The sequence below is a fragment of the Notothenia coriiceps genome, unplaced genomic scaffold (assembly GCF_000735185.1).
Source record: "Notothenia coriiceps isolate Sejong01 unplaced genomic scaffold, NC01 NC01_scaffold00000235, whole genome shotgun sequence".
In the NCBI taxonomy this organism is placed as follows: Eukaryota; Metazoa; Chordata; class Actinopteri; order Perciformes; family Nototheniidae; genus Notothenia; species Notothenia coriiceps.
Window position 1 is genome coordinate 29,240 of NW_011332936.1, and position 16,845 is coordinate 46,084.

The following is a 16,845-nucleotide window of genomic DNA, read 5'->3' on the forward strand; positions in this document are numbered from 1 at the left end:
CGCGAACCAGGGTCTTGAAACCAAAACAGCAGACGTAGGGGAATTTAACCCCAATAATGACTTTTAACTACCTACGGGGGGACTTTAACCCTAATACACGTAGGGGACTTTAACCCCCCCTAATAAGCCTAAATATATCAATTAAAACCAGCGGCAAAATGGCATTTAAAAACAGTCATTAAAAAGCCAAGATATTAAAAGAAACATTAAAAGAAAAAAATACGTGAATAAAAGTTACAGTGCAGTTTAAGATATGAATAGCTCAATTAAAAGCAGCGGCAAAAATAAAAGTCTTCAGCCTGGATTTAAAAGTAGTCAGAGTTGCAGCGGACCTGCATGTTTCTGGGAGTTTGTTCCAGATAGTTTGAGCATAATAACTGAATGCTGCTTCTCTATGTTTAGTTCTGACTCTGGTGACAGAAAGCTGACCAGTCCCTGAATTTATTTATTTAATAAATAAATAAATAAATAAAAAGTCCTCTGCTATTCGGCAGGGAGTTTTAAAGGCTATTCATATTATCTATCACAATAAAAACCATTACAAATAGATAGGTGAAAAAATGTATGAATAAATAAAAGGTATTCAAAATCTATAAACTTAAGTACGTTTATGAGAATCGATACAAATACTATATCAGTAAATAATAGTCGTCTGTTATTTGGGGGACGGGGGGAGGGAGATTTTAAAGGTTATTAATATTTCACATTTAAAACTGACAAATGAGCCCATACAGGAAAATAAGACGGATTAATGATTACATAACTAAACAAATAAATAAACAACCTTAAGTAACAGTTTATAATAGTGTATGAAATACTAATTAAATAAATATTATCCTCTGCTATTCAGGGGAGATTTTAAAAGCTGTCTAAATGAACTATCAAGCGCTGACATTTTTATAGACGCATTCCACAGAGCCACAAAATGTTATCTTCTCAAGGAAAAATCAAAATACCATAAGGCAGATGGAGGACTATTCTGTGATTTCCACTCAAGTCAAATTCAGTGACAAGCTAATAAAGATGTGTATGTCAATATTTATCAGCTTGTCTGGCAGTAAGTGGCTCCTGGAAAACAGCTGTGACATTTCTACTTGTTCGTAACGTGGAGTGTTGTGTTCAGGTGTCGAGGAAGGGCTCTCGTGACGTGGCCGACCACATGGCCATCCAGATGGACGACTCGGACTCCATCACGGTGTCGGAGCAGAGCGAGCCGTCGGCAGAGTGTTGGCAGAACATGTACAAGCTGCTCAACTTCTACTCCCTCATCTCCGACCCCACCGGCATCCTGGAGAAGAGCTCCCCAGAGAACTGTCTGTCAGGTGGGAGTCGGCCCTGGCCACTCATCCTCTTCCTGGTGTCCCTCTATGTATTTCCATTCTGCTTCACTGGGCACAACTACAGTTTATAGCTTAATTTATCTCCTTATGTTTTGAACAAATTGTTGTTGTTCTTTGTGATTTCTCTTCTTCCTTCTATTGCTTTCAAATCTTTATTTTCTCCTCCCTCTTCCTCCTTTCCTCCTCTCCAACCTGAAGTACGCCTTTTTACTGTTTTACGACCACTTTATTGACCCTACTCTAGAAATACTATGCATTCGTCTTTATACTCATACATTTCATGTGTCATTGTACGCATGCTACCTACACAAAAGTCAGTTCTCAGTTGCTCGTATGTTGCATGCAATAATGCTTTTAATACTCTATGTTCCATTAATAATGGTAACGATAATCATAATAATAATGATAATAATAATAATGTGCTCTTAGTTTAAATGGCAAAAAACTGATTTATTTCTATTAAATACAGGCAGGAGACACATGAAGGAGATGACATTACAAAATAATAATAATAATATATATATATAGTACAGAGTTAAGGATATTTCAAATAACTACATTGACAATCTAATATGATCTGATTCCTCACAACCTATTTTGTCCCATTTCATGCTGTGTGGATGAAAATAGTCCACAGATGATGAATAGCATTATTTTGTTGGGTGAAAAACAACATTTTTAAAGCTGAATCATAGAGTCTACATTACATTTTTCTAACTAATACTGAAATACTAATACTTAACCTTTATAATTGATCAAGTATATGTTGATTGCATAGCGTAATGTAGTAAAAAGACACAGTAAGTTCCCAGTAAGCTTCACTTTCACTCTTCAAATCTGTGTGCCACTAGGTACCATAGCCTGGGATAATGAAGGCTCTATTATGGCACAACGCCATGAAAAACAAAATGCAATGCTGTGGAGTGTTTTAAACTCTTCTCCAAAGCATCTACCACTACAAACAATATATGCCATTATATGTCATTCAGCTGATGTTTACATACATACACTTAGCGCAGTGTTTCTCAAGCTTTTTCATACCAAGGACCACTTAACCAATACAAAAACACTCGCAGACCACCTAACTCCACAAATATCAAAAAACACATCGTTTTTCTAGAAGAGATTAAAAATCGCCTGAAAATGGTACAAACAAGTGGCAACATGTGTGATGAAGGTGTTGCGCTGGGCTATATCATGCAATCGAAAGTGAAACTTAACCTCGCTCCATTGCGGAGATATTCCCGCGAGAGTGCGGAAAACTTAAATGTATTTATTACGAGCCCCCCCCCCTATTTCTATTAATACTCACGGACCACTAGGGGGCGCTCACGGACCACCAGTGGTCCGCGGACCACACTTTGAGAAGCACTGACTTAGCGGATGAGCGGCAGATGATGGATGCATGGATGGTTGGATAATATACGTATCTAAATATATTCCTTACCTTTTCCCTGACCTGACAATATCTGTCGCCGATAGTAGACGCTGAGAAAAACAGAAACCTTAATGTTAGTCTTTGCGACAACTTCTACAGTGAACACTTGAAACACAAGGGACAGGAGAAGTTAAAAAGTTGTCTTTTACCACAGTAATGTATATGAATAATACATATGTGGTTCTCTACTTCCTTTTAGCTCTATTTTTTTTTTTTTTTGGTGAGGCGGAGATCTGTGTGGGAGCTCATCGGAAATAGTTGTACTTACAGGGTGTCCGCGGGGTCTTAAAAAGTATTAAAAGTTGATAAATCAATTTAGCGAAAATTAAGGCTTTTAAAAAGTATTAAAAAGTATTAAACGGCATTTTCCAAGGTATTAAGAAGTCCCACAGCAACGACAACATGAAACACCCTTTAATTTACTGAAACGACATGTCGGGAAACCCCCTCAAGGCGGCCCCCATAGCGCGCCGTAAAATGCTGCTTCTTATTTTAAGTTTCGTTGCCTTGCTCCGCTCTGTGGGGTGGGGGGGTCCCAAGGTGGGTAGACCGGCATACGCAACGCTCTGGGGGTCCAACGGCTCCGTGTGTAAGCCCTTATATGATCATTTTCTGATTACGATGAAATAGCCCGCCTCCCTCTCCCAACGTCTCCTGCTGCTGCTGGGCTGTCAGAAGAGGGGGAGGAAAAGAGATGCAGGCACCGTTTATTAAACATTATTATACAGAGAACAGAGTCGTCATCAATTTGTTTTAAAGCTCAATAAATAACAAAGAAGACCTCTGATCGGCACTTTTCTAATTTTGTACGGAAGATTTAAACTTTAACGGACATGTTGACCGGCGGAATTTTTTTTTTAACGGAAACTGTCGCACGGTTCCCTCGTTCCTTGGAAGAGGCGGAGAGGTGGGTGTTTTTCATCTGCTGGTGGACTACCTGAGAGATATACAGCAGGAGAACACGCCGTCCACCGCGGAGAATAAACAGAAGGGCAACCATGGCAACCATGCTCCGGAGTCTTCTTCGCTGCTTTTGGTGTATTTTGTGCGGCAGCAGCGCCACTTACAGGCCTGGCATATGTACTACAGCGTTTCCAGCATTTCCAGCGGTCTAGTGTGAACGGACACATTAATGAATCAAATGCGTGTGAACGGAAGACTTTTTTGCGTTTGCGTATGCGTTTTACCGTATGCGTCCTCGTGGGGCCGGGGTCTAAGCCAAACTATATCCGGTCACAGAGATCTGCTATTTTAAAGTAAAGTCAACACATATAGACCCTAAATATAGTCTATATTAAGAACGAGCAAAATCTTAACATATATATCGTTTTTTGTAAACATATGACAAATGTGTGAGGGTGATGACGTCATAGCATCGTTCTATGTGCCAGGGCTTAACCCCTGAAAGCCCCAGCCCAATTTAATCCCTGGGTATTTGTGAGGGAGCTCCTATGGCATTACCCCGCTGAAGCTCACCAAAGTTTAATATAATTCATAGTTCAAAGTTTTGTCAATTGTTTCGTTTATTGGTCAAATACTGGTTTCTAATGGTTTCTGAGGAGTTTTACTGGAATGAAAGAGCACAGAGTACAGAAGCAACAAAGCAGCATACTGCATTAAACCTGACCTTCACAGGTCAGAGGTTGAAGTTCATGTGGAAAGGAGGCTTCAGTAGTCTGTCTGCACTCTGTTTAGTTTTGCTATCTTACAATCAATATAGTAAATGGGAGGTAAAGTGTGTCGCCAATGTAACCGGTTAGAACTCAAAGTTGCGATAAGGTCTTAAAATGTATGGAAAGGGTCTTAAAAAAGGTCTTAAAAGGTATTAAATTTGACCCCAGGATTTCTGCATATACCCTGACTTACCTTCAGTCAATGTTTCCTGATAATACCTTTTGCTGCTGTAGATGCAACAACTCCCTGAGGGCTTCATTAACTATGAGAGAAGCCTGTAGTAGTGGGACACGTTGATACGATGACAGAATGAGTTCCTGTGGGACTAAACCTTGCTCAGTTATGTTTTAAACTACAGTACAGTAATTGTCACAGGTCCAAAATAGCCTCATGTTAGCAGATAGTTTTTGTATCAAGAGAACGAATAATACATTTTAAGAAGATTACTCTTATAAACAATAGTACTTATTTTGTGGCAAACAGAGGTGACGGGATGAAGTGTAAAAACTAAACGGAAGGGATGAATCGACTTTAAGGGAAAATAAAAAATGCTTTATATAAATAGTGCACTTTTACCCCTTGTGGCCAAAATAAGTATTACAACAACAAGCACTTGATCCTGAACTGAGTTATTCTTTTAAATCTCTTCTTCATGTGTATTTACCAAACTTCTTATGCTTGCAGAAGGTGGCCGCCGGCCCTCTGAGCCGTTCTGTAAAGTGATCTTTGAGAACGAGCAGCAGGACAACTCCACCCCCAACAAGCCCCCGGGCTCAGGGGGGCGGCGGCGCAGCCTGGTGAGCTCCGAGCCGCAGCACGTCACGCTCATCGTGTTCGGCATCGGCATGGTGAACCGCACACACCTGGAGGCCGACATCGGAGGGCTCACCATGGAGGCGGAGCTCAAGAAGATCCACGGAAGCTTCACACTGAAGGAGAAGATGAAAGGTGAGGCGGAGATATGTGTGGGTGCTCATCGGAAATAGTTGTACTTACCTTCAATTCCCTGGTGTGTAAAGAAAAAAGCCCTGTGTTTTTTTTGTAGTCTTAAGTAGTGATGGGAAATATGGATTATATCAAATATCATGATATTTTGGACCAAATACTTTGATATTGGTAACGTACAGAAGAGTTCTGAGAAAAAGTAAGAATTCTGAGATTAAAGTCAGAGAAACTTTTACTGTGATTTTTTTAATTTATTTTTTCTGAATTCTGAGCTTTTCTCAGAATGCTGACAATTCGACCGTAACCATAATGTCCATTCATTTGTTGGATCACATCACAGTTTATTCTAACAGAGTTAATATACCTAACTCTTCTCCTTACTTGCACAATTATTTATAATTCAGTATTATTTCCCTCCCTTTAATGCCTTCTTTGTTTGAATGTTAAAGTTATTGTTGGAGGATCCTGGGACTTAAGATGTTCATGGCCAATGTCAAGCTGTAGCCTTGTTGCGTACTGTATGACGATGAAGCTTTTGAATAATTCGAAAATGAGTCTTTTGGATGAATTCCATTTTAATAAACAACATCTGTAGACTTTGGCCTTGAATTGTTTTTATCATATATTCTTCTTTTCAGGAGTTTTAAGATATACATTCTAAAGCAATCGGCAAAAAAAATCATTTCATTTCTGTCTGGCAGATAGCAATTCTGATTCAAAGTGAAATCTGTTTGATGTAATCTTTCTTTTCATTTTTTTGTCCACAGATATCCTGCACCAGAAGATGACAGAGACGTGTGCCTCTGCTCACATTGGGGGGGTAAACATTGTTCTCCTGGAGGGCATAACCCCCGACATCCAGTACGTACAATTTCTCTTTAACGTCTGTTTTAAGAGTGGTGCAGCGATGGCTTTTCAGAATATTTCAGGAAACAAATCTCTGGCAAACAATTATGATACTTACACATTTTGTTCAGCAGGAAAATATTCACAATAACATATCTTTTAACCATAAATCAAAGTAGAAAGCTAACCTAATTCTATAACTAACTACATCACAATCGCATGCCTTCACGTCACTACCGCTAAGCTAAAGGCGGCTAATGTTTAGCGTGATGAGGTTTAGTAGTCTCGTTAAGCCACTTGTTAGCAACAACCGTTTCAAGACGCGTAGAAGCTTCAGACATTCACGAGTGGGGTAATTACTGACGTTTTCATGTTGTAGAAAACAAATTGAGAATATCTTCAGCTTGTGTAAACCACAAACCTTTTTTCAGGCTTCTAACCAATAACACGTTCAGAAACATGTCAACTTCAAGACAAAGGAACCAAAAGTGATGAAATTCTAACTCATTTCCAAGTTTTAAGACTCATTCCTGCACCACCAACTGTTGTCTCATCTTGGAAGAACTGCTTTGAGAAGAAAGTTTACCGATCATTTTTAACAGTGTATTCCTCCAAAACCTTGCTTTCTGAAGTTTGAAATCAGTTTTTTTTTTTTTTACTATGTTTCAAAGATACATCAACTATTGGATTTACCTGCGGGAAGGATTTTGAACTTCTCAGCTCAAAAGTATTATTGAAACATGTATTGCCTTATTTAAGATACCCAAACAAGAGGTATCTAAATAGTGAGTGTTGTCAAAGAAGAATATCTCAACTTATATAAGAACACAGCAACAGAACTCGCACATAGATGCTTTATTGTCGACTTCCTTAGTAAGTGTCATCTAAAGAGCGGATGCAGTGTTTTCCACAAGCGTTGCCGCTCTGCGTGAGCCAATTACAGAGTCCTTCGCAGCTGGGAAATGTTAAGAGTAGTTTTTGTTTTCACAGCGAGCAATTTCCTCAAAACATAAGCACCCTAATGAAGTTATAAGCCTTGTAGTCATGCACGGAGACAGACTGATGCATCTCCACGCTGCTATGATTCAGTTTCTACTGCTGCTTCAATAAGAAGCTTTTTTTCATCTTCTATTTAACAGACACTGTGAATATAAAACTAACACTTAATCCTATTTTCATACTGTGTGCTCTCAACTGCACTTGTGTCTTTACATTTTTTACTTGGTGCTTTGTAGTTGCTACTGATGTGTTAAACTGTCCCACATTCAGATGTATATAAGAATGATCAACGTAAATGAATGACTAAGACATAGTAAGTCAATATTCAACAACAGTCTCCAATAAAGTCTGTCGGGTCCCTGTTAAAGAATTGTATCTGCAATGATGGCAGACTTTTTCTTCAAAATCCAGATGCAGTTTTCTGGCAAAAAAATGTAACTGTGGTTATCCTTGAGGGCTCATTTTATTGTGGTTAGAATGTAAGTTCTTTATCAATCAACAGCCTAATAAGTTAATTACTAAGTCATAACTATCAGATCGTGTCAGATAGAAAGATCCAACTAGGAGATAAAAAGTTATATTTAAGCGATACAAAGTAGTAATTGTTAGATAAAAAGTCTGAATTAGAAGATACAAATCTAATTGAGATTACGTCCTGATTATAAAATAAAACGTCATTTTGACGGAATAACTTGAGAATATGACATTTAAGAGTTTTTATGAGATGAGTCCAAAATAATGAGATAAAAAGTCAGAAATATGAGATTATGTCTCAATGATGAGATAAATAGTCAAAATGGATATAAAAAGTCGCTCAAATGTTGTGATTGAAAGTTATTATTACAAGATGAAGTCACAATTATGACATGATGAGATAGAGCAAACCACATTTTCCTTTTGAAATGGCTTGAATAAAACTTTTTTTTCAGTTGATGGTGTCTCTGAACTGTTTCAAACTTTCTTCTGCTTTTCTTCTCCTTTTTGTTTTTACTTTTCTTTTTCTTCAAACTACTTGCATAGACTGGAGGATTTCCCAACATCTCCCACCAGCACAGCTAAACAAGAGTTTCTGTATGTTATTGCTACCATTCAGGGCTCACATCCATTAGTCAATGGAAACACAGCTGCCCTGATTTTACATCCTATATTTGTCTTAGTCCCCTTCATCCGTGTGTATTTGCACTGAACATTTTCTCACGACTCCCCTTAGTAACTCTACGGAAGTCAATTAGGGCCACATGAAAAACATGTATTGAGTTCCGATCAAAAGTGATTTCTTTTTTTGGGTTCTGAGATTAAAGTCAGAATTGTCAAAATGATGAGTTAGAATTCTGACTTCAATTTCAGAATTCTGGACTTTAATCTCGTAATTTACTTTTTTCTTCAGAATTTCAACTTTTCTCTCAGAATTCATACTTCAATCTCAGAATTCTTACTTTATTCTAAAATTGTCAACGAGTTCTGGTTTTATTCTCAGAACTCTGACTTTAATCTCAGAATTGACCTTTTCCTTAGAATTCTGACTTTTTTCTCAGAACTCTGATTTAAATTCCAAATTCTGACTTTTTTTCCAGATTTTATTCTAAGAACTTCAAACTTTTTTCAGAATTCTTACTTTTGTATCCAACCTAAAAAAACACTTTTGGTCAGAACTTACGGTGATACTTGTTTTACATGTAGCCTTTATTCTCTTCTATATAACTGTGTGTGTGTATATAGCAACGTTCCACCAACTGTACTAGAAACCAAAACATATATAAACAAATGATACTTTAGTCATATAATTTCTTTTATATATGTGTGGAATATGCAATGTTTTCACATTTTAATTTACAAAAACATATGTAACATTTTTTGGGGGTTATTGAAATAGGAAAACATAATGAAATATGGGTAGTATTTCTGCCAAAATACTGAAAAATCTTTCAAGCATTCTGATATTTCTGAATATTATACTAGTGTTATTAGTATATTTCAGTATTGCTTTGCATTTTGGCCGTATCGAACGTGTACCATTCATTACCTTCATTCATAGTGGAACATGTGTCACCGTTCTGATTGCGAATGCCCAGGAAAGCGAATGCTGTCCTGAATCTGCATGGTGTCTTACTGTTTGATGTCTTCTCAATAATTCCACTGAATCCATTCATATGTCAACTTCACCTGCCGAAGGTTTTTTATTTCACCTCTATGAAATTAATTCAATTTTTTCAGAACCGTGGTCAAATGCAACATCGCCAAGTCCCAGGCCCTGTACAGCGCCCAGCGAGGACTGAGAACCAACAACGCAGCCGTCTTCAAAGTGGGGGCCATCATCATCAACATCCCCCAGCACCCGGCCACGCTGCACAGCATGATGGTTCGCAGCTCCCACCAGCTCTCCAAACAGATTTCTGACCTCATCCGCCAGCCATCCAATGCGTACGTCCTCTTTTTATATCTGTCTTTAACGTCTCATTAAAAGCTAGTAAGCCTTGGGCCTCACTAGGTACAGTAGACAGGTTTATGGCTAGCCCTTACCCTATGGCTTTGAACATGACATTTGTTTTTACAAGGATGTCAGGTTTCCTTTTGTTTAGTTTTATTACATTTTGAAAGTCCAACCTCTATAAAATAGTCTATAATATAGTGGGTAACCATAATCTCAGACATTTAGCGATAAAAATGTCCCCAGTAACTTAGACACATCAAAACCACACAACTTGATCCCATGGCCATAGCAGCATGAAATCATGCATTTTATTATACCCAGGCTTTCAATCTAGAACTCTGGTTCAAATTGGAGGGTGTTCCTTTTTCCACCAGATTGGCCCAGTTTGCCCTAAGGGGCAGATAGAGTGGTCCAGCCCAGATAGAGTGGTCCAGCCCAGATAGAGTGGTCCAGCCCTCAAGGTAGAATTTCTAGGGCTCCCTCTACAAAAAGCAAAGGGATTTTCCATTGGATTTTGGAATATTGCAGACAATAAGATCTATGGCAAATGCACATTCATGATACTTATATGTTTTCATCATCAGGATAATCCCTCACATTCATCCATCCACAAATTAGCACTACCTTTGGGATTTTTTGAAGCGTAAATGCAATTACCAGAAGCAAAAAGCTTACGATAAGATATAAACAAACTACATCAAGGTTGCATGACTACGCATCACCACCACCAAGCTTAAGGCGGCTAATGTTCAGCGTAATGGCGTTTAGAAGTCTCATTTAGTGACTTGTTTGCAAACGCTATTTTTATGACAAATAGACACTTCAGACATTGTGTGGGGGTATTTTGTTTATGTCATAGATTAAAACGTTAATATCTCTTCATCCTAGGTTGCCCACAGACCTTATTTCAGGCATATATAAACATAATCATATAAAGCGGTTGGCTTGGAGACGAGCAAACCAGAAGTTGTCAAATTTTATCATTTCTGGGTTTGAGGACTCATTCCTGCACCACTCTATACATGTCCCTGTAGTCTACTAAGTTCATTTCTGCTGTATTATATATTTGACAAAATTCATCCAAACTTATGTTGTTGATTGTGAAAAAATCCCTCTTATGTTTATTATACAGAACATAACATGCCGTTAGTCAAAATGGAAATTAAAATAATTTATAATGGCAGATTTCCCCCTATAAGGATATGTGATATACTTTTTAAAGGGAGATGTAAAAGGGTTCAAAGCAATTAAAAGCGGACTCTTAAATATTTGACCTGTAACTATATTCAAATCCCTGCATGCATCCATCATGCGACACACTACTGCCATTAGTGTGTGATGTACACTTCATAACAACCTCATAAGAAGTCTTTCATCTCCATAAGTAACGGGTTCCTGCAGCACATTCACAGTGTTGCCAGTTAACTGCTTTCAAAGCCTGCATGTGGTCTGTTTCCATGGTAATAGTGTGAATTATGTTAATATATTTATAGAGTTGTAGGTATGCTTAGGATATTAAACAACTTTTGCTATCATTTGATGTTCACAGGAAGATGAACCAGTGATAATAAAAAAACACACAACCACACACACACACACACACACACACACACACACACACACACACACACACACACAAACCCATACACCGATGCACAAGTAACTACATCAATGCTATAGTATTCAGTTTGTTACTGACGCAATAGCAAATCCTGCCCAGAAAATAACATAGCAACAGTTGCTTGATAGAGCACCACCTCCATATTTTCAAAGTCAACCCTTTTAAATAATGTGTTTTTCCCCCCCTCACAGTCAACCTCCTAATAGGGAAGACACCCCCATTCCGCAACCCTCTGAAAAAGCATCCAGCATCAATCAGACCCCCGTGGAAGCTAACGAGTTCCCTCAGCTCCCCGAAGGCCTGGAGAAGAAGCCCATCGTGCTCAAGTTCAGCGCTATGATGGACGGCATCACCATCGGGGCCGCCCTGCTGCCCTCACTGAAAGCCGAGTACAAGATGGGCCGCATGAAGAGCCATGGCATGACGGGTGAGTGTGTGAGAGGATCCCTCACATTGATTCCCACAATGACGTAAAGAAAAGACAGATTTCACATACCATCACACATTAAATGTTGTCCCCATTATTGTTAAAAATTGACTTTGAGGCATATAATACCCAGAATGAGAAATAGGGTATGGCGAACAGTGGTGGTTTCTGGGAGGGCAGCCACTTTTAGAGAATAGACGAGTGTTTTGACGTATTTTTGTAAGCCCACCCCGGAGGATTTGCAGAACAATTTCAACAGATTAACAGCACTTGTATGATTTTTGAAGCGTAAATGGAATAACCAGAATTAAAAAGCTAACGTTAGGCTACAAACAAACTACATCATGGTCATATAGGCTGAATCCTGTTCTGCGTAATGATGTCAAGTAGCCTCAGTAGTCTCAGTCTCATCGTTTTTGGTAGAAACCGCAGTTTTTATGACACAAAGAGGCTTCGGACATTCACCAGTTTAGGTATTTACTAACAGATTTTTAACAAGGTAAATCTCTTCATCTTGTTTTAACCACTTACTTTATTTTTTCCGTCTAAACGTCAAACCAACACGTTAAAAAAAAGGTTGACTTTGAGATGAGAGAACCAGAAGCGGTACAAAGCTAACTAGTTTCCGGATGTTAGGACTCCACCGCTCTATAGCAATGGCAGAAGAGTCAATATTCCCTTTACTAATTCTGCTTTCTTGTTTTAGGGGCACAAACCAGCTTCACCTTCGAGTTGCCGAACCACAAGCTTTGCTTCCAGTCCAAAGTGTCCCCGGTGGACATGTCCACCATGCCTCCCTCAGCCAGCCTCACCCTGCCTCCGGTCACCATGTCAGGGGAGTACATCATGGAGGACCACGAGAGCCACTCGGACCAGGGCTGGGCCCCCGACGACTTCCCAGCAAAGCAAGGGAACTACCTGCAGGGCAACTACCTGCGCTGTGTAGCCGAGGTAAGAAGGAGAGAGGCTTCACAGTGGAATGCCAGGAGACTTAGGAGAAGCTAACTGAGCCCCTCTTCTGCTAGGCAACAAAAGTCTGACCGTTGTCTTTAGTGCTGAAGGTTTGACCGCCTTTTGTTCTGGGACACTCTGCAGCAGTCATTACTGTTATTACATATGAATAAATTACTTCATGCACATTTTAACTTATCTTATGTTTAAATTCATTTTTTTTTTACAACGTATTATGTTTATTTTTATATATTTTGCCCATTCTTATTATAATTTATTTTGTTTATATACTTTTTTTTTTGTTGGCAGGGAGAAACGTGTCTCTTGCCCCTTTCAACTGACTTTGCTTACAGGCATATTTCTTCTGTAAAAGGCTGTTAGATGGATTAACAAAGCAGCTGATTTGAACTTCTCTTCTTTGATTTGCAGATCGGATCATTCGAGCACAACCTGACCACAGACCTGCTCAACCACCTGGTGTTCCTGCAGAAGGTCTTCATGAAGGAGGTCAACGAGGTCATTCAGAAGGTCTCAGGTACTGTCTGAACAACACACTTATCTTAACAGACAAAAAGTGAAACCTGTACCAAACTGCATCCATTTATTTGCTGCTGGAATGGCCCAGTTTTCCTCTTAAGATCAATAAAGTTAATCTAATCCTAAACATCCGATTGTTCCTGACAATATTGTGTAGCCTACAGCTGCTATATAAGTCGATGGGAAATATTGCTTTCCTCACCACACAATGCCCAAGGCATTCAGTCTTCCCACAACGGTATTGATATTAATTTGTTTATCTCGCTAAGCTTCATCGATGTAATTGCCCAGGAGAGAAAACTAAGCCTTTTTACGGGAAAGTATAATGAAAACGGTGTGTGGTAGCCATTCAGGCCACATACACAGGTACTCAGACAACATAATCCCCCTTTATCACACATTATGGAGCTCTTCACAACCTGGGAGGGTGCGTTAATTAGGTTTTGTGCAAAGGCTAAAATCCCTGTGTTCCCTCCCACACACACACATACATAGTGACATTACACGTTTCTATTGGCTATTGCTCCAACACATTGTAATCGTAATAGGCTAAGGGGCGGGACATCTCTAAGCAGTTAACCAATCACAACAGAGCCAACCAGCTAACCAATCAGAGCAGACTGGGCTCTGGTTTCAGACAGAGGGTGAAAAGAGGTGCTACAGGCAGGATGAGAAATAACAACCTTTTTGAACATTAAAGCATCTGAATATTTCACTGCAGAGGCTACAAATACAAATGTAAACCTGAAACTGAGCATAGTATGTCCTCTCAACAAAAAAAATAAAAAACTTGTCAAGTGTTGTGAGGTGTAATCTTGTGATCGTAATATATTGATTTATGTTATCCTGCTACTTATCCCCATTTCGTTTTAAATGTAACAATATCTAATAACATCTTTTTTAAGCAACACTAAGGGAATACAGCTATCTTTTTTTTGCCTCTAGATACATCACCCCATTACATGTAATCAGTTACTCCCCTAGCCTGTTCACAGCAGTGTGTGGACCTGTGAGGCTGACTTGTTTTCTCTCTATGCGTACAGGAGGAGAACAGCCCATCCCGCTGTGGAACGAGCCCGACACCTCCGCAGACGCAGACAAGCCAAAAATCCTGCTTTATTCTCTCAGCCTCATGTTCAAGGTATCTCTTGTTCTCTGTCTTTCAACTTTAAAATCAAAGACACCTCAAACCTTCAGCCCAGAGCAAGCTTGTACTTCTGAGAACAACAGTTAACATTAGTTAAAGTTTTAAAAGCAAACATCGTAGATAATTCACATTCACATTTTGGATCCAAACCTTTTAAGTTCCTACATTTACAAAAAAAGGGTTTCTCTCTAGAGATTTTAGTATTATTGAAACTTTTAAAGGTGACCTATCATGCAAAATGCACTTTTGTACGTCTTTTATACATGAATATGTGTCCCCGGTGTTCCAGGGAACTCACCAAGTGTCAGAAAACACAACCCTCTCTATTTTCCTCCATACCCAAATCTCTCTTAAAAGGGGGCTGCAACGGATCTGATACAGACTGATACAGATTTGAACACTTCTGTGACGTCACAGAAGTGGCGCTACGGCTATTGGGCCAACTCCACCAATCAGGAGGAGACAGCCACGGACATTGCCTTTCGAAAGCGCTGGAGATGCTGTAGTACATATGCCAGGCCTGTAGATGGTGCTGTTCTCACAGAATCAGCCCATGAAAAGACGGTGTTAAATTGAGCGAAATGAGGAATGGCTAAAATGCATGATCTGTTTGGTATTTTGAAAAATAAAAAGTATAAATATGCCTTATATAGGTATGGTCCCACACTATATTATTCAAATATAGCATGATAGGTCCACTTTAAGTTAAGTTTTGATGTGTTTTCTGAATGCTATGTTCTCGCTCCCAGGGGATCCAGATGACAGCCACCACTCCTTCCATGCGTGCTGTGCGCTTTGAGACCGGCCTCATCGAGCTAGAGCTGTCCAACAGGATCCAGTGCAAGGCTCAGCCCGGGGGCAGCAGCAGCTACCTGAAGCTGTTCGGGAAGTGCCAAGTGGATCTCCACCTGGCTCTGGGACAGATAGTCAAGCACCAGGTACAGATCAGTCTCTTGTTAGTGAAGTAAAATGTGTATGTTGATTGTGTACGGAGTTCCCATCTTACATTAGCGTTTACAGAACAGTTCAAACATTAGGTACGATTTGGTGAAAAAAACCTATTTATTATTCACATTATCACTGAACTATATTAAAATGATCATGGTATGAGTTTTTTAAGAGGAACTCAACCAAACAAATCTGTTTTGGCAATTCTTTAAAATACAAAATCCCAACATGGTGTTAATATGTGGAGATGATCCTCTTGGGCTTGATTATACTGTCATAGTTCTCAGCGTGACGCACTTCCTCTCTTCACTTCACAGGTGTATGAGGAAGCTGGCTCAGACTTCCACCAGGTGGCGTACTTCCGAACGCGAATCGGTCTGCGGAACGCTCTGCAGGAGGAGATCAGCGGCTCCTCGGACAAGGAGGCCGTGCTCATCACGCTCAACAGGCCCATCGTTTTCGCCCAGCCAGTGGCGTTTGACAGAGGTTAGTTTCACTTTTTCTCTATATCACCCTCTGTCTGAAACCAGAGCCCTGTTTGCTCTGATTGGTTATCTGGCCCGGCTCCCTCTGGAGGGAACTTTGGGATTTTGGCCTTTGCAGACCATTTACATGCACAAAAACCTATAGAACACACTACAGGAAATGTTAATTAAAAAAAACATAAGAGGGCCTCTTTAAGCATAGTAAGACACAATAACAAACGAACTACGAATCAAGTGACAAGTTGAAAGAAAACATTATATTTCTGAGTAGAATCCTTTCCATTAAGTTGTCAGACACTTAGTATTACCAAGTGTAGTATCTAGTCGATGTTCATTGAAGGTGCGTAAATACCCTATAGCAGCGGTTTTCAAAGTGTGAGGCGCGCCTCCCCTGGGGGGCGCCAGAGAGCTTCAGGGGAGGCGCAGCGTGAGACACAAAAGAACGAGAAAAAGACGAGTAAAGTGACACTTGCCCACTTGTGGCTGTCTGTGGGGACCGAGTTCCCCCACCTCGCCAAAAAGGCTGGAAAAGTGCTCATTCCCTTCCACCTACCTGTGTGAGTGCAGGTTTTCCGCATTGACTTTGATCAAAAGCAAGTACCGGTAAAGGCTGCAGCCAGAGTATGATCTGCGTTTATTCCTGTGTGCATCAAAGACGCAGACTCATTGTTCCCACTAAAGTAGGGGTGAGTGTAATAAGGAGGCAAAGTTGACGTTCAGTGTGTTGCCGGGAGCATATAAGGATTTATCCACCATGTTGAAAATGAAAAAAAGATGTCTTGAGAACAAGGCGTGCGGAAATATACGGGTCGTGCTGCAGCTAGATGTGCCTGTCCTCTGTAAGAAGGTGTCGGCGACTGACATGCAAGGAAGAACGGCTGTCCACAGGCTGTTCCAACTTTAACAACTGTATTAACTTCCAGGGTAGGGAATTGAACATGCAATTGTAATTGGGTGTGTGGTATATTTTCATGCACGGACACGCATGTTCCACAACACACAAACTGAACAACACTCAATTTTCCGATCGCTACCAGTGTCCTTGCGATCTTGTAA

At 39.9% G+C, this 16,845-nt stretch overlaps 1 protein-coding gene across 1 annotated transcript in view; it reads left to right on the forward strand.

Moving 5' to 3' along the window:
- Window positions 1-15,790, forward strand: part of LOC104949694 (uncharacterized protein KIAA1109-like) — a gene marked incomplete at both ends in the record, with an annotated part of 45,025 nt that extends 29,235 nt beyond the window's left edge. Inside the window, 11 exons of the mRNA XM_010776129.1 lie at window positions 1,124-1,322; window positions 5,137-5,400; window positions 6,165-6,258; window positions 8,263-8,313; window positions 9,457-9,663; window positions 11,486-11,721; window positions 12,428-12,672; window positions 13,102-13,207; window positions 14,253-14,350; window positions 15,106-15,294; window positions 15,622-15,790. Coding sequence (XP_010774431.1) covers window positions 1,124-1,322; window positions 5,137-5,400; window positions 6,165-6,258; window positions 8,263-8,313; window positions 9,457-9,663; window positions 11,486-11,721; window positions 12,428-12,672; window positions 13,102-13,207; window positions 14,253-14,350; window positions 15,106-15,294; window positions 15,622-15,790 — 1,858 coding nt within the window. The remainder of the gene's footprint in view (window positions 1-1,123; window positions 1,323-5,136; window positions 5,401-6,164; window positions 6,259-8,262; window positions 8,314-9,456; window positions 9,664-11,485; window positions 11,722-12,427; window positions 12,673-13,101; window positions 13,208-14,252; window positions 14,351-15,105; window positions 15,295-15,621) is intronic.
- Between the last annotated feature and the right edge of the window lie 1,055 nt (window positions 15,791-16,845).